The 26,783-nt window shown below is 39.4% G+C and overlaps 1 protein-coding gene and 1 pseudogene across 2 annotated transcripts in view; both read right to left on the reverse strand.

Moving 5' to 3' along the window:
- Positions 1–532: 532 nt before the first annotated feature.
- On the reverse strand, positions 533–1,220 carry LOC146169709 (ras-related protein Rab-34 pseudogene; annotated as a pseudogene).
- Positions 1,221–3,542: 2,322 nt separating this feature from the next.
- Positions 3,543–26,783, reverse strand: part of LOC146169710 (uncharacterized) — a 36,600-nt gene continuing 13,359 nt past the window's right edge. The window contains exons 8-27 of one of the 2 annotated variants that reach the window (XM_083390892.1): positions 24,837–25,030; positions 23,038–23,218; positions 21,355–21,461; positions 20,572–20,740; positions 19,166–19,315; positions 17,002–17,170; positions 16,480–16,599; positions 16,172–16,220; positions 14,504–14,529; positions 13,933–14,051; positions 12,993–13,125; positions 12,408–12,530; positions 12,008–12,124; positions 10,263–10,452; positions 9,376–9,523; positions 8,464–8,648; positions 7,505–7,662; positions 6,908–6,989; positions 6,265–6,529; positions 3,543–5,795 (exon numbers count right to left, since the gene is read on the reverse strand). In XM_083390892.1, coding sequence (XP_083247018.1) covers positions 5,768–5,795; positions 6,265–6,529; positions 6,908–6,989; positions 7,505–7,662; positions 8,464–8,648; positions 9,376–9,523; positions 10,263–10,452; positions 12,008–12,124; positions 12,408–12,530; positions 12,993–13,125; positions 13,933–14,051; positions 14,504–14,529; positions 16,172–16,220; positions 16,480–16,599; positions 17,002–17,170; positions 19,166–19,315; positions 20,572–20,740; positions 21,355–21,461; positions 23,038–23,218; positions 24,837–25,030 — 2,713 coding nt within the window. In that variant the 3' untranslated portion in view covers positions 3,543–5,767. Of the gene's footprint in view, positions 5,796–6,264; positions 6,530–6,907; positions 6,990–7,504; positions 7,663–8,463; positions 8,649–9,375; positions 9,524–10,262; positions 10,453–12,007; positions 12,125–12,407; positions 12,531–12,992; positions 13,227–13,932; positions 14,052–14,503; positions 14,530–16,171; positions 16,221–16,479; positions 16,600–17,001; positions 17,171–19,165; positions 19,316–20,571; positions 20,741–21,354; positions 21,462–23,037; positions 23,219–24,836; positions 25,031–26,783 lie in introns of those variants that run through there. The other variant, XM_083390893.1, reaches the window with a different exon arrangement.

The raw sequence follows: 26,783 nt of genomic DNA on the forward strand, positions 1-26,783 counted from the left end.
AAAAGTTGTTTAAATTAGAGTGCATAAGTACACAAAAAACTAGACAAGAACGTAAAACATAGAAACACCAGGTTGTAACCAAACCTTATTTTGCCCATATGGTAAGTGCAATCAAAACAATGCTGAGTTTTAGTTATACTTCTTTACAAATGAGATGTGTTAATTAGACAGTTAAATAATATATAAGCTATAGTTAAATAATATGCCGCAAAGAATACCAAGTAATTTCTATCATTCATGTGTTATTATTACTTGACAATTATAGGCTGTACATAACCTCATTGGCCTAAAGTTGAAATTGAGTAACCACGTAGCAAACTTCGCGCGTTTCACGATGGAATGTATAGCTATATATATTAAATGAAAAAAACAACATATTTATGAATAACAAACAGTTGAAACAATTAAAAAATCAAATGTCAAATTAGCGCGATAAAAAAATCCACACGTTGTATCAGTAAAATGTGAATTGAAAAATTGAGGACAATACTCTATGATGATGAATCGGTGCCAAAACATTTGTTGAGGGTTTTTAGCAGATGCAGCAGTTTTTATTATGCTTGAATTCGCCCTGACTGACAGGTTGACGTTGGTTGAGAATGCGCATGACCTCACTCTCGAACGACAAAGCTGCAACTCTGGCGAAAAATTCCTTGACGTTCTGGCCAGTTTTGGCCGACACCCCCCAGAACTCCGCATTCATCGAATTTGCAACCTTTATGGCTTCGCACTCGATCTCTTTAAAAGCCAGTGGAGCCAAAAGATCTATTTTTGTCCCGACCAGAAAAATCATCGGCGAGCTGCCGCTGTTTGTTTCCAGTGCAACCTCTAACCATTTCTTAGCGTTAGCGAGGCTCTGGATCTCCGAGACGTCGAAAACAACCGCTAGAACTTGCACTCCACGGCAGTACGGGGTGACGGTACACTGGAACCCCTCATGGCCAGACGTGTCAAACATGTGAAGCGTAAAAGGCTGATTCAGGATCTCAAACTTTTCCATCAAAAAATCTACGCCGATCGTTGCTTTCAAATTTTGTTGGAACGACTTTTGGCAAAAAACGGTAAAGCAGACAGCTCTTTCCGACTGCATTTTCGCCGATAAGAACCATTTTGCATATTTTTAGGCTTACCTCAGTAGACCGGTCGGCCAGACATGATTGAAGGACCCTCGGGTCGAACTTAAGATGTTCGTCGATTCGCGCATCCTTCGTAAAACATTGCGGAAAATTTGTGATGGTTCACTTGAGCAACCCCTGCTTTTATACCGGGGTACATTGTACAGAAAAATTAACGGTTTCCTAATTCTGAACTAAATTAGACATGCACCAAATCTGTTCAAACAAAACTTGTTGTTTTAGGTCCTATTCTTTTTCGTCATTACCTAATCTATACTGTTGTTTATATGTCTTTGACTTTTTTATTCATTTTATTATTACTTTGCTCTGTATAAGTATTTCATATTATTTATAGTAACTGACGATGCCAGTATATGTAATATATGTATTCATTCAAAAAATGTCTAAACCTGATTTTAATCGGGTTTTTAAACTTTGAGTCTATTGTTTATATACGCGTCAACGGAACAGTGATCGACAAGCAGAAACCTGCTGTCAATGGTTTTGAATTAAACATAATATATTGCCAAATTCGTCTTTGTTACTCCTAATTCGAAACTAGTTTTACAACCAAACTTTATGACGTGACCCAATGCAGTCCTCGTCGTCACCATAAATCGACCGCGTAAAGTAACACGGAGATGATATTTACCTCCCGTCAGGACCCCGGACCTTACGCTATTCCTGTAAGGTCTTGGCGTTCTGTTGTTATTCAATAAACACAGATAGGTTTAATACATGCCGGGCTAAGATTTTTAAACATACAACTTTAACAATTGAAGTCGGATCAATGTAAGTCTAACAAGTTTCAGCCCCTTATAAAACCAGTTTAGACCTGTAACGCCCTTTTATATTTTAGTTTCAGTTCCTTATTGCTGTGAGTTGAATTTCCGAAAATATTTATGAAGGGTGGTCCTTCGCTTGATAGCACTACTAAGGATAGTTATTAACCTAAAAAAGTTTATTTATTGTGCTTTTATTTTTAAAGTCAATTTGTTTCTGTTTGTGTAAAAGTGCCAAACAATACAGTAGTAAAGGTGAAATTAAGGCTGTGCGCAAATTTGTAAATTGTAATAGCGGCATTGAAGAAGGTTGCGAAGTTCAAAACGATTGGCCTAATTCAAAGATGAATAATCTTCTTCTTGGAAACTTGTCACTTCAAATTCAACGCTTAATGGTTCGCTATTTTGCAATTTTTTTTTGGCTTTTTTGTACACATCGCTTGGTCAAAGAATCGTTTAGCAGAGGCGTGTTAACGGGAAGTAAATATCATCTCTGTGTTACTCTACGCCAGGGGTGGCGAACCATTTCATCGCGCGGGTAACAAACACGAGCTTAATTCTAACAAAATGCAAAAGTGGGTCGTATATTTGATTATATGCTAAAAAAACTGTGCTGCAGCGTCGTTTTAAGTGTAATTGTATGGGTTGATAATTCAAGGTTTTTAGACGATTTCCAAATTCGGATCCCACGAATATTAAGAACCTAAATAGTTATCAAATGCTGCAGCATTTTTATGGGATTACAGGAGTTTACACAAGGCTTTTCAGCATGGTTTATTGGTTTAACCAAGGTTTTCAGAATCTTTTAGAATTTTTTTTCCTTAAATGACCACCACCCTTTACATTTTACAGCGGTAAAATAAATGCTTTTAGTTGTCTGCATTCTGTACGCATTTGTTGAAGTACAATTATATAGGCGTACTCGTCACCCCTAAAACACTTTTGCACGACCCACAGATTGGGCACTTGGGCAGCCCTGATTTAAACAATATAGTGCTATCTAAATAAGAATTGTTTTTTACAAAATTTTCTGAAAATAATTGACAACAGTATCTCTAGAGAAACAAGTGGGTCATTAAAAATCTGTGGTGGGTCACTATGGAATTTTTGTTGCAACTTAAAGCCCTTTAAGGAAATCTCTGTACCTGGCATTCGCATTTGACCGACACCTAATGATAAGGCGAAGGTTATCGGCAAGTAATTGGCCGCCCGAAAAAATCTCTAACGCTGCAGCAGACGGATACATTTAAACACAGTAACTGTTTCGCCACAGCGATTGGCGGCGTTATTTCAATTTTTTCGCGATAAAACGATTAAGTTATATCGGTTCCAATTACCCAACATAAACGGCAGAAATTTTGTAATAGCATGACTTCAGAGTTATGCCAGTGGCCCTCCAATCACTGATCCGTGGCCCACCTGTGGGTCCGAGGCCCCCGGTTGAGCAACCCTTAACTCCTAAAAATAAACCAAGTTTAAACCTTGCATTAGTTGTTAAAATGTTGAAAAGTGACCAAACTCCAGCAATTTGTGTAAGTTATGTGACCTTAAATATACTTTTGTTCAACTCCCAATAAATACCTCCATATTCTGTTGGGTCCAAACTGTCCAATATACCAGAAAGTAAATTAAGTCAAGGTAAGTCTTGCGGAATTTTATTCTGTTGTGAGCGGCAAGACGCAGTTCAAGCTCGATCAAAACAGTCGCCATTTTTTTTACGATTTTTACCAGCGTTTAAAACGGACAAAATGCAATACAGAAATTTGGTCGATGCGTATTGTTGTGGGTGGTGTTTTGTGGCGCGGGGAGCGACAAAGGCGATGGGACCGATGCCAGCGATGGCTGTTATAAAAGAAACGTACAAAAAATGTCAAAAATTAGATGTTCCCATACAACTTAATTAGCGCAAATGCCATGAAACGAACGCGACTAAAACTGACGCACTTACGTTAATTGTGTTATTTTTTTAATCGATTAACAAAGATCACTAGATTGAATTTAAATTATTAACCACTTAAATGTCTTAAATAAACACACGTATTCGACGAATCATCTATATCTCGGTTCGGGTCCGAGTTGTCACCACTCCCCTTTGACGCCCCCAATCGCGCAACAAAAACATCGTTTGTTTAACAGCGTGGAACTTTTGTCATCGCGTTAAAAAATACAAAAGCGCGAATAAAAACGAAACAAAATCATCTCGGCTTTACAGAACGACTTGTCAAATTCAGTGGGATGCTGCTGTGGGTGTACTAATCCATTCAAAAAAAAGAAAGTTTGCAAGTCCGAAAAAAAGTTTGCAAGTTACACATAATCAAGCGCAAGCACAAAGCTATGCCGGGCTGGGTAGAAGTGTAGGCGGGCGAGCTATTATTATTGTTACACATAACGACGTCGCACAGAGTAGTAGCCGTGCTGGGGAAAAACAACAGCGCTAGAGATTAGAAAGTTCGACCGTCGCGCCTAAGCTAAATGTACACGATTGGGCGCGACAGCGGTAAGATATATATATATATTATATAGCGGCGATAACAAAAAAGCAAATATGCACGGGCGAACTTGATTGCGCTACGCTGGTTGGGAATCGAGTGCGGGGGTGATATAAAAGCGCGAGTGTAATGGGGTCGGTTTAAACAACCCATCGCATTTTCGTCGTCCAAAAAGCGTAGGACGAAAAAGCCTGTGTTGTAGATTGCCCTTCCAAGTTTGAGTCAAACTACAGCAGTAGCTTTTAAGCTATTACTCAAGATGCTGTTCGTAAACCACCACAGAAAGAACACGTTATGGCGGTTTTGTATAGTTACAGGTAGTAATGAATGAGTTCGTTGACATTTTCTTGGCAAATTGGTTCCGTTAAAAAAAAACAGATAGCGAAAAGATAGTTGCGCCAGCGTTATGTTTGCAACATTTTCGATTCGACTGGGCGCCATTGCAAAAAATACCAGTTTTCGCTCAAAAAATAGAAATGCTTCAACAGGGGGGTGACACAACAGCATAAATGGGCGAGACACGACTAAAATCGAAAGAAAAAAAATCGGTAAAATTTCTGCGACGCTAAACACCTTGAAGTCTCCGGGCACCTTGCTTTCGGCCGCGTTTAATTGAACGAATCTCGCTCGACAAATAGAAAGATTTCGTCGAAAAGCGCAGAATGTACAGTTACAGAAACGAATTCGAACGGCCATACCGTCAAGTAAAAGAGCGGCGAAAGAAAGGCAAAAAATTGGGCGAAACTGTGACAATTTTTGCGATAAAAAAGCGCGGCTCCGTCGTCAAAAAAGCACGAGATTACAGAATACGATATTAAAGAGAACTCGCAAACAGCGGTCAATTTTGAATGGATTTTGCTGCGATGCTGGCAAGTGAAACGCGATTTGTTTTTTAGATGTTCAAAAATACAGAATAGGGGGCAAGTGGCGAGTGGGGTTATGGTGATGGAGACTAAAATCGAGATCTGTACACACAACGCGTTCTTATGTGCCGACGTTAGTGCGAAAAATGTTCGCGTCTCACTATAGAAGTCAAAAGTCTCCCGGCAGAAAATTGCACGTTTTGCCGTTCGTCGTTCGGCCAGCGTTGACTGAGGGACAATTAGTATTAACACTTTCGTCGTCGGCGCGTAAGTGCCATGGCGGACAAGCAAACTTGCGAGCACTGCTGTAGAACAGGCCAGGCTCACGTCGTCCGGCGTCAAATGCACTTGACACAGAGGCTGGGGGCCAATACTGCTGCGGTACTGCTTTGAAAATGCGGGGGCCGTCGCGTCATTTGGCTCGCGAGCCGGATTTGTACCTACGGCGCCTTGGACATTGCACGTTTTTGTCGTTTCGCGGTTTGAGTTTACCGGGGAAGTCCCCGAAGTGTATCCTTCTATGCGTCTTGGTTCACTTGGAGATGCCTGGGAAAAGAAAATGTTTGTTGTTGGGCCCAAAAGGTGTTAATTTACGTAAAGAGCATCTTTCTGAAGGAAATTGTCAAAAAAACAGTGCATTGAGAAGAACCTAAATAAGTTATTTTGTATAACATAATAATTGTTTTTTTTACTTTTTGACAGTCTCTTTTTGACAAAAAAAAAACTATTCTGAAAACTGTTGGAAGGTTGAAAAACATTTAGCAAGAACACTGTTTTGCACACTTTTTCAACCCATTATTAACTGTATTTACTTGAAAAACATAGAAAACATTTTGTCGGCTAAAAATGCTTACTCAGTTTTCAAAGTTGCCACTATTTTTTGAACTATTTTTTGCATCGTCAGGGACAAGATTCCGTGGGGATATTTCAAACACAGCTTCCTACCGCATATCTCCAATATAAAGAAAAAATATTCACTGTTGATTAGTGTCCCGGACTTGGATGTCCATCTCACCTGGAGCTGGCATCCTTTATGAGTTTGCTCAGAATTCCGTTCAGTCGCTTTTGCTTGACGTTGCGGGGATGACCCGAGTCCGAGTCCATGTCGTCCGAGTCCGCGATTCCGCCTTCCACCGCCTCCTCATCTTCCGCGTCCGACTCGGTTCCGCCTTTTACCGATTCCTGCTCTAGCGAATGTTCCGCTCCTCCTCTTTTATCCGCATCTGTTTCCATGGCGACATCCCTTTCTTCCTCCTCGTCCGCGCCGCTTCCTCCTGGCTCTGAAAGAGGAAAATGCATTTTTTATAGGATTGGAGTATTCCTTTCGCGGCTAAAGACACATTTTTGTGGTAAATTAACATCTGGTGGGAAAATGCTTTAAATAGTATTTACTCTTGATGTTAATAACAAATTTTACTTCACATATAGTTACAAATAGACAAGGTTCAAAAATATAGGTAATCGGACTAACTTTCACTTAATTACAGAAATAATAGCAAATATCTAGGTACACTATGCACGAATCTGTAATGTAGCTTGATAATTAATCTCAAAGCAGAACAGGGCGAAAAATGGTACAAACAACTGGAAATATTACATTTTTCGCAGAAAATTATAGCATACTTTGCACAACTTCACAAAAAAAGTACACAACTCACCGTTATTGGTCTTGACGCCATGTTGAGTTGCCTTAAGCCACTGAGTCCTTCGTGCCTGAGTTCGTCGCATCTGGTCTGGGACCTAAAGTGACATCCAGACTTAAGAAACTGTTTGCTGAATCGTAATATATAGCTATTAGCTATAGTGTTTTAATCACTTTAGGTAACATGTCCCAACTGATTTGTATTCAATGGTATAAACTTTAAAACGAGCCGATTTTCTATTTTATCCACTGACTTGACTTGATTTAGGTCATTTTGATTTAACTTGTTCCGTTTACCACCTATTCGAATTATCTATAAACACAGGGCAATGCAATAATGTAAGCCGGTAAGGAATATGATCAAGCACAAAAAATATATTTAGCCAAAGAGTTTATTTTCTTCGGGTTAAAAAGTTTTCCGGATTAAATGTGATGACTTGATTTTAATCATTGGCATAGATTACTTAACTGAAGTTTATGCAAAATAACTTTTGATAAAAGTATCATATTGTTTGCACGTGTAACACTAATTGCTATCGATACGTTCAGTTTTCTGTTTTAGTTAGCAAAAAATATAAAATAAAACTGGGAAAAGAAGAAAACGGATGTGTACCTGGTAGTCGCGGACGGGAGGCGCCAAGCGCACAGGGAACTCGTCGAATACATGGGACTTGGTGTAGATTGGATACCGGCTCTTGGTGATGTCACCCACCACCTTTAGGGCGTTGCCACATCGCTGCTCGCAGATATACACGTCAGCCTCCTTAACACCTGAGTAGAAATATGAAAGCTTTTTAACCTAAAGACTTTGAGTGGCATTTTTGTTTCAAAGATCGTGTTAGTGTATGACAGGGATGACAAAACTTTTTATTGCGTGGGTCACAAACGAGACTTTTATCCTTTAAAAATACACAAGTTAGTCATATATTAAATTCCATGATGATATTATTGCGAAACTATAGATACTCGATTTTTATATAGAAAACAATTGTATAAATTTCAGGTGTGATAAGCGCGAATATTAAAAGTGCCTTGTTATAAATAATTTTTATACATTTTGTTCTTTTCTAAATAAGCAATTATATATTTCGTTACAATTAGAGTAAAAAAGGGATTGGCTAAAAATCTGTATTAGGTCACTTTGCGATTGGTTCGCCATTCCTGCTGTATGGGATATTTTCGAAGCTTGATATGACCAAAGGAAACTCTTCTACCCCATGCAAACCCAACCATAATAAATTAGCACCTCGAAACTTTTTGTAAAGGATTAGAATTTATCATTAAATTTATGTTACTGCTGTTCTGTATAAAAATCGTGGGATTTCATTACGTTTTACGGCCTTCCAATGAGACATATCACTAGCGCATTTGTGAGAAGCCTCAAACAACTGACAGTTTGTTCAAAGCCTAAGCAGCAGGCAAAGTGTTATGACAACATAATCGCTAAGAATTGCAATACAAGTATCCTCTCCATTAGATTTGTCCTTATAACTTGAACTACGGGGCGTACGCGGCACATTTATCGGGTGCTTCTGACGTAAAATTGCTGCGCAAAAAAACAGCAAAACCCACCTTTCGGTCTGCCCATGCAAAACGTGTCGACGTCCATGACGCAACAGGTGCTCACGACCGCCTCCAGCGGCACGATCTCGTGCAGGGGGGTGGCGATCAGCTCGTTTGGAAAGAAGAGATGCGAGTCGTCGTGGCGGACGTCCTGGGGTCGCAGGAAGTGGTGGCCGTAAGCGAACTTGTCGCCGCTGCGAGCGAAATAGGTCAAGAGTTCAAACGCAAAGCTAGAAGCAGACTTGGACAACTAGAGATTCTAGTTTTCTAATACAATAAATAAAATACTAACCTAATTTGTAAATTGCCTGGGTGCTCTAGTACTAGTTTCATGTAATTCGGATTTTATCAAAAACGCACTACTCTGTCCAGCGGCATTTCTAGTTTCTCAGTCGGAAAAAAAGGTAAATGATTATTCCTTTGATCGAAACGATTTGTAGGTGATTTTTGCAGTGCAAAAAGCATAGGCGGTGGTAAAAGTATAAAAATTGACACATGAATATTTGTCATTTACATTCTCATGGGAGTAACTTGCGATTTTAAAATATGATTGCGAATTTTAAATGTAATTCCAATCTAATTTTAAAAAGCTAAAGTCAATCTAGTTGCGTATACGTCTGGAAGGGATTAACTAAATAAACGAATGCCATTTCCAGGGCATTAAGCAAATTTTTCGCGCTTCGCGCGTATATTCTTTATTTCATACAAGTTTTAAATTATGGCATGTCACTGTTTTGGCCATTGAGGCGCCATGTAATACTTCACCTTAAAAACAAATATCCTCAATACGCCACTGTTTTCGTAGTGGGCTTTTAATAGCTCCGAAAAGAGTACTTGGGCCGCGACAAAAAAGGTTTGCCGACCACTGTCCTATAATCTCTATCGGTGTGCACGGTCAATCGAAATGCAAAATAAGCTCACTTGTCGTCTGTCCATAGCTTCTTGATGCGGAAGAAGTCGAGGGCATCGACAGTGGAATGCGATTGTAGGCGGTATGAGGTGCGCACAGGTGGGTTGCTGGATGAGCGCTGGCGCAAGCAGTGGTCGTGGATGAGACGTACGCAGTCGCCTGACGGAAGAGTGGCAAGGCATCATGGTTAGAATTGTTGATAAATGATCGCGGTTTACACTAAGGTCATTCAAACCCATTAACGTTTGGCCCTCGTTGACTCCAACTTTTTTACGTATAATTTCAAGACTGCTGGCCAACTTCGAGGAGACCATACAAAGGGGGACCAAGAGCGGCAAAAAGCCGTGACGCAAAAACGAAATTAATTACTTGCTTTTGATGCGTCACACCAATAGATGGCACAAAAACATACCTTTGCAATTAAATAGATACAGTCAATATTAAAGATGTCAGATAATATCGGATCGGAGCTGTTACCAATGCCAAGTGCTACTCGTCCGGTACTAGGGTGGTATCGGTGCCGATCCGATACCAAAATAATATCGGAATTTCAGCCATGATTTAAGTTTCAGCATAGAGTTTCTACCTTAAAAGGTAAATATTTTTAACTATAGAAACTAAGTTAAAAACTGGACTCAACTTCTTAACGCTAAAGCCAATTTTAACCCAATAACCTGGAAAAAATGACCTTTAAACGTTTCAATTTTATATATATTGCTTGTTCAAGTATAGTCATGAAGTCATTAAGTATCGGATTGGTCATCCATTCGTTTTGTCCAAAATTTGGGTTTCGGAAATAAAATGTCAAGTATCGGCCATCCCTAGTCAATATAATGTGTTTGTTAAAATGGAACTTTTGAAATTAATCGTACAATGCCCGTAATGGTAAAACAAGTACCTTGCTTGATCACCAGGTCGTCCTTGGTGAGGGTCAAGTAGTAGGTGTGGCCCGGGGGCGCGCTCGGGGGCTGGGGAACCACCGGCACCTCGACGGGGACTTCCCGCTCGTCGCATTCGTCACAGAGGTAGGCGCGCTGGTCGTTGTAGTCAGCGGGCAGGACGCTCATGCAGTCGCAATGCTGCCAGACCTGAGCCAGCAGTTAGGGAGAATTGGTTAAACACGGATGCATATATGTGAAAACGTAAAGGCTGCTATCGTCATTAAAGTGAAGAGTAAAGCCGCTTCGGCTTCGAGGCACGGCCTGTCAAAATTTAGCATTCAATACTGTACACAGCGTTTTCCAACTGGGTGATATTTCTAATCCTAAAGAGTGCCGCGGGATAATTGGGCATCTTTAGGAATCTGATTTATGCTCAGTTAGCAAGTCTCTTATAACTCATGTTGTACGATTAGAGTCAATATATAAAATTATTTTTTTCCTATGAGTCAAATATATCAAACTACTATTTTTTTGCTGTGTGTTAGTCCAGTTACGTTTAGTGTAACATTATTATAGTACCTACTAAAAATTCAAGTGTGCGTGCCACAATCTATTTATTAATTCTAAGGGGTGTCGCAAGTCATAAAATATTGGGAAACACTGTTGTAGCATTGGAAGATAATGGTTCGAGGCTGCAGTAAGACGTAGTAAGAATATCACAACCCATACAGGAGTAGGACGCATTTTAAACGTTTCGAATAACTCTTTATTCATTTTCAACATATTCTGTTGTAGCAGTTGCGCAATAGCTGTGCCCAAATAGTAAAAAGTTAATAACAGTGGATAAAATTTTAAGGTGATTGATGAGTAAGGTATACTTTAAAAAACTACTGCGTTGTGTTCAAAGGTTGAGATGTCCAAAATATACGCTTACCGGTCGTAATGGTTTAATACTCCAAAGTTAAGGGCTGGAGTTTACAAAGACATTTTAAAGCAGACAAAAAGTAATAGGCGTGAGATTCGCACATTTAAAAAGAGACATTGTCGCCCTGTTTTGGAAAGTTAAGCCTTTAAACGAAAGTATCATTCAGCTCGCAAAGCTTCCACACCAGCGCTAATATTAAGGATTGGCAGTTGTAAAACAGGTGTGGTAAGATTGTCTAAAAGTAAAAAAACGACCAATGTTTTTCGCACCGTCAAAACAAATCTGCCTTTATTTGAAAGCTAAGCCTTTGTCACAAACAAATGCTCGTAAACACTAAACCGCCGCTCCTAGGCCAGGTTAAGTTAAGTTAAGAAGCCTTCACAGCACAGCGTGGTAGTACAGCTTAAAAGTTTTGAGTATTTTATACGACTGGATGGTTTGCAATAAAACTTGACAAGCGACTGAGATACAAAATCGATGAATTTCAAAATCAAAAGTTTGAATACGGAGTTAAACCTCGGCCTGCTCATTAGATGATTCGATAAATTCGGCGTTGGTTGTGATCTACAGAATTAATTATTTATAGATTACAAAAATCGCGATATATCAACCGTTTTACGGACTTTTATTGCAAAAGGGGTGTTTCAGGAAACTAAAAAGAAGGGTACTTTTCTGTTGCTTTTTTACGATTTATAATCTCTTGAAGAATAGTCTTACAACGGACAACAACAATTTTTTTCGGCGGAATGGTTCATTGACCGTAATGCAATTAGAATTAAAGGTGTTGCGCGATTCCAAATTGCAATGGAAACACTAAAATATCACAATTTGACTCACGTAGCACTTCTCGCACTGGATCATGACGCCCTCGTCCTTGTAAATGCCGCAGATGCAGCGGATGAAGTCGCTGTTTCGCCGTCGCTCGGCCAGCTCGGCTCGTTGTGCCTCCAAGTGCTGCAAAAACAGGTCGAAACCGGTTAGAACTAGAAAATGATCTCCACTGTCCCTTATAGCAACGATATGTGCAGGCCATCTTAGCAAACTTGTAAAGCAAGGTTCATGGTGACAAATGTTTTTGAGTAACAATAATGACTTTAAGTTCGACCACTGACTATATAAATATCTCTAATTCAGCCAATTTTAATATAAAGATAGTTTCATGTTTAAGCCTCTGTTAAAACCCCTATGGTTGATTTAAGAAGATGTACAGTGATAATGTTATCGCTTCTTCACTCACCTTTTTCTTTGACTTGTCGGTGACGTCGCCTAGTCTCGCAGCAGCCGTGTTGCGCGCCGCCGTGAAAGCTTTCCTGAGGCGAGCCACGTCACGGCCCAGCGTCGACTTGCGGCCGTGGTATTTCTGGAAATGAAATTAAAGGTTTAAATATTTGTAGGTTAAAAAAATGGAACGTAGGAATTAATTATTAATTAAGACAGCTCAGATACGGTTGTGACTGAATATAAATAAAACGTTTTTTCGCTATAACGATCATTAATTCAAATTCAAGACCTTAACCTATATTACAGTTCACTTAACCTGAAAATAGGAAATCAACGTATTTATCTCAGTGAAATATTCCAATGGCTTATCTATTTAGTCTGAGATTATTAAAACCACTAAAAAAACAAGAAGAAAAGACTAAATCATAATAGTTCCCAACAGGATCTGCAAAATGCGAATAGAAGTTTTTTTTATAAATCAAACGTTAAATGACTTCAATGTAACAAAAAAAAAAGATGATTATGGGTGCAAAAAATGGATGTTGCATAAATGCTCAACTTCTGTAGATAAATATTTATTTTGTGACACCAAAAGACGCACCTCAGCACTACGAAAGACTCGCGACACGTCGGAACAAAACTCGTCGAACTTTTTGTATTGTTTCGTCACAAGCTTCTGCTCGACGAAGTTTAGGTCGACGGGGTCGGTGACGTGCTGATAGTACTCGGGGTTTCTGGTAAAGAAAATAGCAATAGTGTTTTAATTTCACACTAAGACAGGGTTTCTTAACCAGGGTTGTGAGAACTGTTCCTAGGGGGTGCGGGGATGCTAAATCTGAAACAAAAAAAATGTTGAAAATGAATAAAGAGTTATTCTAAACGTCCAAAATGATATCTACTTCTGTATGGGCTTTGATATTCTTATTACGTCTTGAAACAAAAAATGTATTACTGTAATTTATTTCTTTGCTCAGTTTAAAGTAAAACTAACTCACATTTTTCGATTGTCTTACTGTGTTAGCAGTTAATTGTATAAAAATAAAATTACAATCATTTTGTTATTTAAGCAAATAGAGTGGGCTGCGAGAATTGGTTGGTGGTTTGAAAGGGGTGCAGCAGAATAAAAAGTTAGGAGACAAACTGAACAGCTGCGAATAAATTATTATGATGATGACTTTGTTTTTATCAATTAATCGTCTTGGGCAAAGGGATCAAATGATGATTTACGCTTGATTTCAGTAATTGTACAAAAATAAAACCAGGTTTAAGTACTGTTAACTTTTTTAGGAGAGTGTTAAATACCATTACATACCAATTCACAAACAAGCTAAGTTGTCGAAATTCAAAAATGTTGCCCTACAGATAGGAAATGATGTAAAAGCTTAATGGCAAACGGGGTACTAGTAATTATAAATAGGCAATACAGTTTACTAGACAGCACGTCTCTGTTCAAATCGTGACTAATCCACTTAATTTGTACGAGAGCAAAATCGTTCTTCAAATGCCAAACGGCAAATGACTTTAACTTTAGGGTCACTCACTGTAACTTGGAAGGCAGGTTAATGAATGGAATGGCGACCGAAATGCCGTTTTCGTCTTTGCACGTCATCACGGCTGTGAAGACGTCGGTGATGGCGCTCTCGAGCAACGCGTCTTTGTCCTGAAAAGAGAAGCAAGTTTAAATTGCATCTTAAATTTAAACGTCTCTGTAGTGCCAAATATAAACAAAGTTGTAAGGAATGTTGTTATAGTGTTTCTAGCCTGGTCTGGATTGCACTATTATTCTGATCAGTTGTTACTGGCTAGTACACTCCAGAAGGGCTTGATCACAGAATACACATTTGTGCGTACGTTTCAGTTGTACGGAAAGGGTTTGATTGGAAAATATAACTAAAATTCAAATACCTTATTTTTTTTCAAAAACAGTTTTAAACTGCACACCTTCAGAGGAGACAAAATTTGTTTAGTATTTTTGGAAAGCGCTGTTTCCGAAAAAAAAAGAATTTTTAACTAAACCCTAAATGAAACTACTTTTAAACTACAGCCTGTTGGGACACATCTGACTTCTGGCAAACTTTACAACAAATATACACTCAAAGAATTGCAACTCACCGAAGAAGTTCGGTCGTTTTCCACGCCTGAAACAACATAATAATCAATATATTACGCCTGAAACAACATAATAAAAAACAACATAATCATCAATATATTACGCCTGAAACAACATAATAATCATTATAACAAAGCTGAAAAGCCAAAGAAAATACAACTCAAACCTCGGCAGGTTTGATCTTGAAATTTATTTCAAATTACAGACACAACACAAATTAAAATTTGGGACTTTTCAGGCAAATTATGTTTTGCAGTGACGCGCTTTCAAGCGTAAACGGGATCGAACAGTTTCTTCGAAACCATTTTGGAAAGGTTTTCCCCCGATTACGATCCGAATTGCTTTGCAAGCGCTTGAAGGCAAAGTGCACTTGAAACGCCTACTTCGCTTTTAGATCACACAATAAACACTCAAAATGCCTTGCTGAAATGTAGGTTTAATCTCGTAATTGCTCCTGCTCTAATTTGAGCTCATCTCAGAGCCACGCGTAAGCCTTAGTGTAATCCAAACCGAATTTTTCAGTGCGGTTTCGGCCTCTACACTCTGTCGTGTTTTTCCGCCGCGCCGAACAACGCCCAAGACACGAGACGGTGGCAATTTGGCGTTTTTGGCGGTTGCGCCCGACACAGTTGCACGGGACAGTTGAGTGCTTTGTTTTCGTTGGCGCGTTCCCAGACAATTTTGCCTCTTAAGGCTTCGGGCCAAAATTCGCGAAAGTGGCCGGACCTAGATTTAGGCCAGGGCCGTGTGAGCTTCAGGCTGTTTTAAGTGTGGAATGCTTCAAAAGTGATTCCACTGTCCTAATGTTTTTTGCGATTCTTAAGTGCTCTACGTGGTCGCTACAAAGGAAGCTGCAAAGGAAGCTATTCACAGATGATGACTTTCTTTAATAGACAGAAAGGCAGTAAAAAAATCGGACGAAATGGCAAATACGCATTAAAAAAAGTAATGGAAGAATAGGGAAAAAAAAGTTTGACAAACAGATATGTTAATGCCACAAATTCAAGCGGATAAACGACTAGAGGCCGTGATTTTAACTACTTGGTAAAATGCAGACTCTCAGCACTAACCCTGGACCAGAACTTGGTATTATCGTCTTTAAATCCCGCCCACCGGTAACCAAACAATTAAGCTGCCGACCCAAAATTACAGGTTAGAGCGCCGCTTTACAGAATTTCCCGCCACAGTCAATCGAAGAGCGGCCAAACCGCAAACTCGACAACCCTATTTTGCTCGACCGGGGCGCGTCAGCGACAGCTATGACCCTAAGACGACACCGAAGGGACTGGTTATAAACAAAATAGAGCCGGGCTGGGTATTGGGCTAATTTCCACTGCGGCGTTACTTTTTCAAGTTGACGTTTTTGAACCATTGATTATTCTGTTTATTTTTCACAGTCTTCAGGTCAAGGGCAGCTCACCTGAGAGAAATCAAGGGCCTTGCAGATATTTTTAAATGGACGTTCGACCGCCCGTGACCGTCCGCCATATTGGATTAGCGTGCGGTTTTACAAAATGGCCGAGAAATAAATGACCACAAGGTAGAGCAGACATTTTGCGCCATTGGTTATGGCACGAGAACAACACCAATGCGCAGCAAACTCAACGCGTTTGTTTAAAACTTTCCGATTTACGCGTTTCCGAAAAAAAAATGCAGAGCATTACTCTCACCTTGCATTGGAAGCGGCTTGTCGCCTTCGCGAAGTTGGCGCAGTTTAACCTGAAAAGGTGTTAAAATTGGTGCGTTAGTTTGCAGCAAAATGTAAATCAGGTAGTTTACGAGTTAAGGCGGCATTTTGCAAGACAAACAGTACAGAAACAGTGCGCTCTATATATGGATTCAAACCCTGTAGAGAGTTGTGACTGTTAAGCATAAAAAGATTCACGCAGCAAATAATATCCGGTAGAAGCACTAAATCTTTACAAAAACAGAGCAATATAGCAAAACGCTACAAGCGACATAAGATCCAGATGCTTACCAATGGTGCCATCTGACGGAGGTTGCGGTGCAGGAAGAGTCGATGAGCTCGCACGAATCTGCGCTCCTCGTTGCTCAGGAGAGGGATCTGCTGGGAGTCGATCCTCTGGATGTTGTTGCCCTAGAAACAAGCAGGAGATCTTTGCTTGGAGGTTTTAGATATCAACGGAGGAATTTAACTTCGATAAAAGAGATTTTTTTCTCTAATTAACAAGGACACTATTTTTGTTAATTTACATATTTTATTAAGTGAATCAATAATTTCAATTTTCTCAAATATAGCGAGTTCTATAAACTGATTGCTCTTCCATATTTTTTAACAGTAATATATTTGCATGTGTAATCTACATTTATTATAGACGGTCATTCCGCAAGGTAAACACGTTCAATAGAAAAATAACACCATTAATGTGGTCATTGTCGCAAAAACATTGCGCTCAATCGCACCAATATTTATTTTGCAACTTTATTTTATAACAAGTTTGTTTTAATCAGCCACTTAACACAGTTACGCTAAACTCACGCAAAACTCTTCGCTGTCGTTGTGCAAAGGCGCCTTGCTAGTTTTGACTCGCCCAGCATCGGCGCCCCTGATTCCAGCCTTGCCGGCCCGGGCGCTGTGAAGGTGACCTTCGGAATAGACCTTCTGCGTCTTGCCGCCGATCACGCCCCGGCACTCCTTGGCACCGCACCTGTGTGTCAACGACAAAGAGCTGTCACTTACGGCGATCGGGTTCAAAGAAAATTACACAGCATTGCAACTAAAACGACGTCAGAAGGCAAAGGTCTCCTTTACAAATGGGCATATTCGGTAGCGTGGGACGTTTACAAACCAAACTGGTGCCGTTTATTGTGCGCAGTCCCGCTTTTACAGGTTTATTCGTGGGCGCAAAACGCAGCGAACCTTGCACGCCACAGTCAAGGATCCGGCTTGAAACGGTGACTTTCCGTGGCCAATTTAAAAGCATTGCTTCATCCATAACCGCACCATTGCCACATCGAACGTAATAACAGAGCTGACGATGAGAATAGCGTCGCTCTCTGGATTAATCGGTAGGAAATAGCCGATTTCCAGGTTGAAAAGAAGGGACAATCCGTTAAACCCGGTAGTTCTATCCTGTTCAGCGTCCGATGAATAAATAAGTGGCAAACAAAATATTCAAGGCCCTTTATAGTATTGATTTTACTTTTAAGCCTATTATGGAAGATCTTTTTACGAAAGCTTAAACTTTTGCCTATATAGCTATACCCAGGTAAAATCCAGCCTGTGTTTGTATTTTAGCGCGTTCGCCAATAATGTTGCAACTTTTTATCCGACGCTGGATACGGTCCAAATCTAAAAGGGCGCCGTTGCAAGTCGACTGATTTTCGCTGCGCGCGCGAGAACAAAAGCCACGCAAATATTTGGGCCGAAAACAGAGAAGAGGCAGATATTTTTGGGGGTTCAAGTCGAACGCTCGAGGCTTAACGCGGATCAGGCTCGAAAAATCGTAAACACGATTTTTTAACTATTAGCTTTAAAACTGTTCCAATTTAAAATTGACAAGCATGCACCAGTTGCGGTGTATATAACCGTGAATATAAGTGTTCCCCAATAATTTTTTTTCGCGGCCATCTAAATACAAAGCGGCTGACGTTTGGCGACACGAATAGATTAATTGAACTTTTTTTAAGCTATCAAAACGTAAGACATTGGCATTAATAAGAACGAATTACTTGATATAATCCATTTATTCGTATTTTCCTAACTTTCTCAAATTTTGGATAAATCTTGCTCAGAACAAATCCCCATTAATCTAGTAATGTGATAAACAGCGACCCAGTTTTGGGCCACGACCCATGTGTCGAGGAACACAATCACATGAATAACGGAAACTGCACATTATCTATTTTAACGTTTTATAATCCAGCACTGCCAAATATGGAGTTACGTCGCCAGGCTCAAATGAGACGAGGGTAAAATTTAAAAGTAAACACGGGTGTTGTCAGCCTGTCAGAACTGTATTTGTTTACCTATTTTGGTGATGGGGCTTCTGCTCCGTTTTTGCCGGGCCCCATATTCAGACATGATTCTGTGCAATGTGCACGTTAAACAGCTAGCGAAAGTCAGCAGCCTGCCAAATGGCTTTGATTCAAGTAAACACCATAAAATTGATCATATAGGATGCCTTAACAGCGGGCCGCTACATTTAAAATTCCATGCAAACTTTGCAAACACTAAGTAGCGTAACAGGAATAAAAAAGTAAACATAATTCATGCATGGTTTACTTTTTAAAGTAAAATCAGCAGCCTGCCAAATGGCTCTGATTCAAGTAAACAACATAAAAGTCATCATAGAATGCCTTAACAGCGGGCCGCTACATTTAAAATTCCATGCACACTTTGCAAACACTAAGTAGAGTAACAGAAATCAAAAAAATAACTATTATTTAATTAAAAAAAATTGAACAAAAACATATTAAACAAAATTCACGCCTAAGCAACACCACCACACAAAAAGAATACAAAAAAAGAAAAAAATCCAATTATCTTGGCCTGAGGAAGTGGTTAGACGTAGAATGAATATCAAAGTCAATACACAATTATATCATACCTATTTCTGTGTGGGCTTTGATATTCATTCTACTTCTATCGTATTGATTCGGTACAAAAATAAGCCAGAACCCTTTTTCGACGGTGGTCTTACCGGCAGAGCTGCTGCCTGTCGAGATTGTAGGCGTGGAAGTTGTAATCGTACGTCAGTTCTTCGCCGGGAGCGATTAATTTCTTTGCAAAGAGTCCGATCCTGTATTCTCCCTTTACAACCCACTTTTGCATCTCGCAGTTCGGCTGGCAGCTGAAGAGACACACACTCACGGTTATTACCAGAGTACACACTCACGGTTATTACCAGAGTTACAATTTAATTTGTTTGTGTGCCGTTTTTTAATTTTATAAATGCTGTTTGCTTTTCAGATGAAGCAGTGACTCGCTGTTTGTAAATAAAAGTACAATTTTGATTAAAAATGACTCTGTTTTAAATTTTTTTACCGTTTTTGTTGTAATTTTTATTAACATAATTTTTTATCAAAACAATCACCAAGATGACAGTCTCATATTGAGTTAAATCATCTTTTAACAGGAATTTAGAAACTGATGATATTGAGGTTGGAACCGACGACAGATCGTAGCGTCGACATTGTCATGTACTACTGGGATGACATCCATTCGGTATTTTAATCACTGTAAGCAATTCAACAGAGTAATTTGCCAGGCATTTTATGTCAAATTTACGAATAGTTTGAAAACGTTTTGGCGAGACTACGGGCAATAGGTTTCAAATCTAATTATCAAGAAATTAACATTGGAACACAAAATGCTTGCGCAGTAGTCATGTGAGAGGTAACTATAAGCTTTCCGTTGGGAAGATTTAAATGTTTTCAAAACGGTGGCTACCGTTTTATGTTTCTTTTACTTATATTTGGAAATGATGCCGCTTTTAGCATGGACGCCCAGTAATGCTGCACAAGTTACCGCACTATCAAATTACTTATTTTCATATTAAAAAGCGAACCACAATTATTCGAGCGAAAGCAAGACAACGTCGTCATGGGCAGTTCCTGTGGTATACTATTGCAGTGCAAGTGTAACAAGAGTCGACAAAATAAAAAAGGAAAAAATAAAATCGGTTTATTACGAGAACGTAACTAAAACAACACTTAAACCTGGCGTAACCTGCTAATTATAGCCGTTGTGTTGGTCGGTAAGTTTAAATTTATGATTTGCATAAATCAGTGCCATGTGCAATTCGCGGAGGCGAGAATTCCCGCAAAAACGGGCAAATTGTACGGAAACAGCATGTCAAACCCTGCGTTAGAACAGTCTTATTTCATCAAAAGTGTCCAATTTTTTTTCCTGAATTCCTAGGTATAGGAACGAGGCCACGAAACCTATAAACTAAATTATTAATTATACATAAATGCTATTTTTTTTATCTCATGCTTGCCCGTTTTATTGGAGAGTGTTTTAGCCTACAGGCACTGTAAGAAGGTGACACTATGTTAATTGGTTTATCTTATTTGGACCCTGGGAGTCTCCAACACTTTATCTAACCTGTGGTTGACGAAGCGTCCCTCGTTTGCCATTCTGTAGCCGTCGATCACCTTTCCAGCCTCAAGCTGGATGCAGTAGTGGTCGCTGTGTGCGTTGTAGTTCTCGATCGTTCGACGCCGGAACTCACGGTCCGACACCACCTCGCCCACGTATTCCAGGATAAAGTCGCCTGTAGGAGATGGAATGAATCAAGTTTAAGTTAGAGTACACTAGTTGTTTTGAAATGAGTTTCCCAATAAAGAAGTATAACCTGTAACTAACGTCCGAGTCAATTCATAATTAATATTTTAGACTTTAAAATGATACTGTTTTATTCTTACCATTATGTCCAACCGCAATTACAAAAAACACAAATAGCAGCCAACTGTTTAACGCGGTAAAGTCCAATTTAATTTATGTACAATTTAAGCCAGTCGCTGACTTTGGTCCTTACAACATTATAGTACAGTCATTATAAGTAGTTATCTAAGTTTGCACAAATTATTTATCTGAAGACCTCAAATAATAAATTCAGCATTTTCCAACATATTTGTTAAGTAAATCAAGATAACTTGAGCAAAAGGTAAGTTTGAAAATAAAGAATAAAATTAACAAAGATAAACATTTCGTTAAAAAATCACCAGGTTTGTATATTAAAAATAAAGTAGGTCAAATCCATTCAACGAAGCCTCAGTTTCTAAGTTTTTTTACTTGTTGTTTGGAAATAAACACATTATATGGGTCTACTTTACAGTTTCCAGGGAAACACGCCATCATACAACAACACAACACGAATATAATTACCTTCGGAAATCTGTCCGTTTGTCTTCACTCCCCATCCGCGGTCGGCGGTGCGGAACCGTTCCAGCTCGCTGCACCACTGCTTGTTCTGAATCGAGCGGTTGCCGCACCTGGACGGGAAATGGCAAAAATACACACGTCAAGCAAAATCATCAAGCCGGAAAGTTTACAGGCTACAAGTATATTTGCATAGTCACGCTTGGAATCGGATATCTTGGCGAGCGATAAGTGTGATTTTTTTGAGTTTTTAGTAACTTTATAGGCAGCTAAAAAAAATCTAAAACAAAGTTATCCAGAAGTGTTTGTCGTTGAGAAAAAAACGTGAGCTTTTGCTAAACAGTAAAAATAGCTACTGGATTGGGGATTTCCAAGCAAGATGGCGGTGAGAAGCGAAAGCCAATGCGGTTTGGACTTATTTCCATATAACAAGCCAGAGGAGTAACCCTATATTAGGTTTCGGTAAGAGCGTATGCGACTGTAAATTAAGATCTTTTCGCAACCCATTACAAAACCAAGGCGTAGAAATAGCGGCCTGACTTGCTATTTTATAAAATCTTGACCTAGGTAAACGTCTAATTAAAAGAAAATTTTAACAAAATAGAGGTTGTTTCCATTTTTACAGTTTTTACATGCTGGGAAAACACTACAAAATGTAACACAAAATCTAGAAGAAGGGACTGAAAAGATACGATAACACCCCGCACAAAGTACACCGTAAATTAAACCTCGATGAGCAAAGTTTCCACCGAAAAAGGGACACGTTATGTGCCCATGGCCTACCCCGGGCCTAGTTCAAGGGCAAGGTCAAAGGATCGTGAAATATTAATAGCGGCAGGAAGCAGGCGAAGAGACGGTGTCGCGACATCGCTGAGCTAACACGACGGCCTCGTCTGTTCAGCTGCCAATGTTGGCAGGTCAATGTGTCAAAAGGCGCCGTTACCGACAATTTGCGTTACGCTTCGTCTTCTACAGTGCAACAAAGCGGCTACCCGCCACAATCAGTCACGAGTTTTAATAAAACGATAAGAACGGTAGCGGCAGGGACGCCGGAGAGGGGATGCAAAAGTGCCCTTTTCATGAAAAATTATATATTGCTTTCACAACGTTAAATATTATGCGACGGAAATCATAAAGCACCATTTTAAAATCATAAAGCACCATGAACCATTTTAAGCCAATCTAGAGGGCGTGGCCGCAAAAATTTTTCCGGGGTTGTACCCCCGGACCCCCCATACAAATATTTTAGCGTGCATATTTCATGACGACTGTTAATCCACTATTTACTGAGAAATTTACTTTTTACCTGATAAAACGTTGCTTTGGTAATTTGTTTGCAAACCATGCCTGAAAGGCTGAAATGAATTTTCAATCGGACCAGCACTGATACCACCCAGTACCGCACCAGTAACAATACAACCACTTGAAATCGTGTATCGGCTCAAAAACCGATATTATTGAATACTCTTAGTCACGACCTACAAATCATATCAACTATTTGATCGAACCTGGGCCTATACGCGTAAGAACGCCCCCCCCCCAAAAAAAAAAGTCGTAGAAACGTCACATGTACGTTTAAGGCTGTCTTGTTCGCATCACAGCTTTTTATTTTATTTTTTAGAAAAAAACACCCAAATGAAGGTTTCGAATGAAATAGCCAATGGTTTAAATTAAAGCGTTATTTCTTACATCTTTCCACACGGGCAAGTCTCGGGTGAACACTCGATGTACATGAGCCGGTTGAGGCACTCCTTGCCGCATCCCTCCACCTGAGAGGAGGAGGAGGAGGAGTGGTGGATGTCGGAGAGCGTCTTGCACACGCAGATGTGCTCCTCCTGGTCCGAGCTCGGTTGCGTGTCGACGTACACGTCTGTGACGAAACAAGAGTGTCAATCTGATATTAATGACTTCATAACTATACTCAAACAATTAAAATAGTTTAAATTAAATCCCGTTAAACGATATTTTTTTCATATCATTAGGACAAAATTTGCTGTAGTTTAATTACCATCATTTGTTAACCTACTATTTTTTTAGGAATATACCTTTTGAGGTAGAAATTGCTGCATAGATTTGCAATCCATGGCAGAATTTATTAAATAGCAAATTACCAAAAAATTGTAAGAAATTTTCCCCGTAAAAATGCCCAATTGATCATTTTTGCCATTTCGACCAAAGTTTTGCCAAAATATATGGTACTGAACACCCTTCAGTAGGACACATAGCGACTATTTGGTACAGGTAACTTTTATATTTGGCCCTGGCTTAATTTAAATTAGTTCAGATATTTTCATCTAGTGTTTAAAAATGGAAAACAATCATGGCTAAAATACCCAAATCAATTTAGATACGACTTTAGTATCGGACGAATATCGACATTACCACTTGCCATCGAATTTCGGCTTTGATCCGATACTATATGACATCCCTACATATAACTAAGGATATCCGCTAATCGGAGCCGATACTTGATACCAAGTGATGTAGTTAGTCCGATACTAGGGTGATATCGGTGCCCAACCAATATCGAATTACTTTGTGCCGAACAGCCATGTTTTTTAACCTAGAGTTTTCTACCTATTAAGGATTGTTTCGAGTATATATTAGATTAAAGATACAAGATGAAAAGGCTTCCTGACGTAAAAGCAAATTCCGGCCTATTACATAAGACAATCATTACAATTACAATTTTTCAGTTGAAACAATATTGCTGATGTGGCCATAGTAATGACGTGATTTGGTATGAGATCGCATCGCGATCATTTTGCTTAAAATATGGGGTTTAGTTTATTAATCGATTTTGTTATTGCTATTTTGTCGACACTTTAGTTAAGTGAACACAGACAATGAGGCGGCGAACTCTAACTTAACTACTTGGCTTCAATAAAACGTTTTAATGTTCCATACTAAAATTTTCGAAATTATAGGTAATCCTATGAATTTAAATAAACATACAATTTATCCAACAAATACGTAAACTATATTTTATTTTAAATTAAGCTGATTTTAAAACCTTCGGAGTAGCACAACATTACGGTGTTAGAAGTACATTTTGGAGTGGTTTAATGTGCTTTTAACAGCTGTTCATATTCCTAATTATCTTACACAAATTCGAAACAACGGCATATTTAACGCAGAAAGACAAAACATACTGAGTTTGCAATTGTACAAAACACAAAGAAAAAAATACACCGTAATATGTGTTTAACTTAATCGCACAAACTTCAAGAAAAAAAACTTTAATAAATCTCGAAAAAAATCAAAATACATTAAATTTGGAACTACGCTGATTTAAAAGAGTTGCAAAAGGATTGGAAGTACATCTCGAACAGGGCTGAATAGCCGTTGGTGAATTTTACGCAAATTCGAGAAAAGTAAACATAAACCGAGTTTTGCGATCGGACAAAACACAAAATGTGTACTGTGATATGTTTCTTACTGAATCGCACAAACTTCAATAAAAAACTTTATCAAAAATCTCGACTCACTTGCGTCAATCTTCACAAATCTGGTGGCGGGGTCTTGCCGGGCGTGGATCCTCTTCTGGTTGTACATCCACCAGATGTCGTACGGCAGCTGGAAGTCCCTGGTCGCCTTGCGCAGGAAGAGCCCGGCGTGGGAGGGAGGAGGAAGCAGCGGGGAAGAGGAGGAGGACTCGTCCTCCGCATCCATGACGTCATCGCTGGAGGAAGAAGAAGAGTTTTAGAATTAAAATGAAGTAAGTAATCCTGCTTCAAGGTGCTGACTTAAAGACACATTTTTGATAAATATACACAGTTTGTATATGACCAACTGTTGAATTTTCTTATAAAACTTTTAACGCGGCATTAAAATAGTACGCGAGATAGTGTTCACTGTTTTTCTTGATTGGAGTTTTTTTTAGATTGATATGTTGTTGAGACTTTTTGTGAAATTATTTTAGTTGGTATATTTTCTCAAGATAAGGTTTGTGGTATTGCATTTAATGGACTCCAAAGCTACATTTTTTGTATTGGTGAGCTTGGTAATTTTTCTACGTTTTTTTTTGTCTACCGCTTTTTAGTAATCTATACAGTCGTAGAGCTACTTGAATTTTATTGTTGAAATCTAATCACAATTTTCTTTCCGAGCCGAACGGGTAAAATAAACTTTACGGTAAATATTACCACAAAGAACTTAAAATAAAGTAAAACAGAAGTTGCCAAATGCAAACAACAAATAATCAAAAATTTATGATTGCCCAACAGCCATTACGGTGCGAAAATATCTGTAATTTTAGAACAAACCGCATGGTGTTAGTCGCAGGGCTGAATCCAATTCCCAACACGGCGCGATGCAAATAGTTTGTTTTACATGTAAAAAGCGTCGAGATAAGAGTCTGCTAAACGACACCCGAACGAAAATAAAATCCACGGCTGATGTTTAATGGACCATTTTAAATATCTGCGTACAAACGTGAGACTAAACATAGCGCTTAGTGATCGAATTCCGATGGCCGGACTCGACATTAAAAGTGGCGATATCGTAAAAACATCGACGGCGACGCTAAATTTAACCTTGAGCAATAGGGTTTGCGGCCACTCGGGATTTCGGTCATATATGAGTCACACTGTGAGCGGCGAAGGGCCATCGCGACGATATAGACGAAAGGCGCGACTAAAATCCGCACACTTTGCATTTACCGCTTGGTATTAATAAAACATGGGTATTTTCGTCTGGCGTCCTGCGAGCCTTGTTGTTGCCATTGCGCAACAGCTGGAAACTTAAGTGTGCTGCCTGATGTGAAACGCCTCTGATTAAGTGGCGCAATTATATCGCATTGAAGTGGACGACGATGTCAGCTGTTTGATACGTGTATTCGCGTCAATTGGCTCATAGAAAGCAAACACGACCATTTAAATCGGTGATCTTGGATTTTGCTAGAAATCACGTGGGTGAGTTAATACCTACGCCTATTTTGTTCAGTCCTTAAAGTGTATATTATGACCGTGCTGTGCATTTAATTTCATATTTTTAGAACAAAGCACCCCAGATCATTGTAACAGTCATGTAATGGTAAAAAGTCAAATTAAGTTGTAATAAATTTCCAAACCAAACCAAAAACCACAACCAACCAACCAACCAACCAACCAACCAACCAACCAACCAAACCAACCAAACCAACCAACCCAACCAACCCAACCAAACCAACCAAACCAACCAACCCAACCAACCCAACCAACCCAACCAACCCAACCAAACCAACCAAACCAACCAAACCAACCAAACCAACCAAACCAACCAAACCAACCAAACCAACCAAACCAACCAAACCAACCAAACCAACCAAACCAACCAAACCAACCAAACCAACCAAACCAACCAAACCAACCAAACCAACCAAACCAACCAAACCAACCAAACCAACCAACCCAACCCAACCCAACCAACCCAACCAACCAACCAAACCAACCAAA

Source organism: Ascidiella aspersa, chromosome 1 (assembly GCF_963924565.1).
Source record: "Ascidiella aspersa chromosome 1, kaAscAspe10.2, whole genome shotgun sequence".
NCBI lineage: Eukaryota > Metazoa > Chordata > Ascidiacea > Phlebobranchia > Ascidiidae > Ascidiella > Ascidiella aspersa.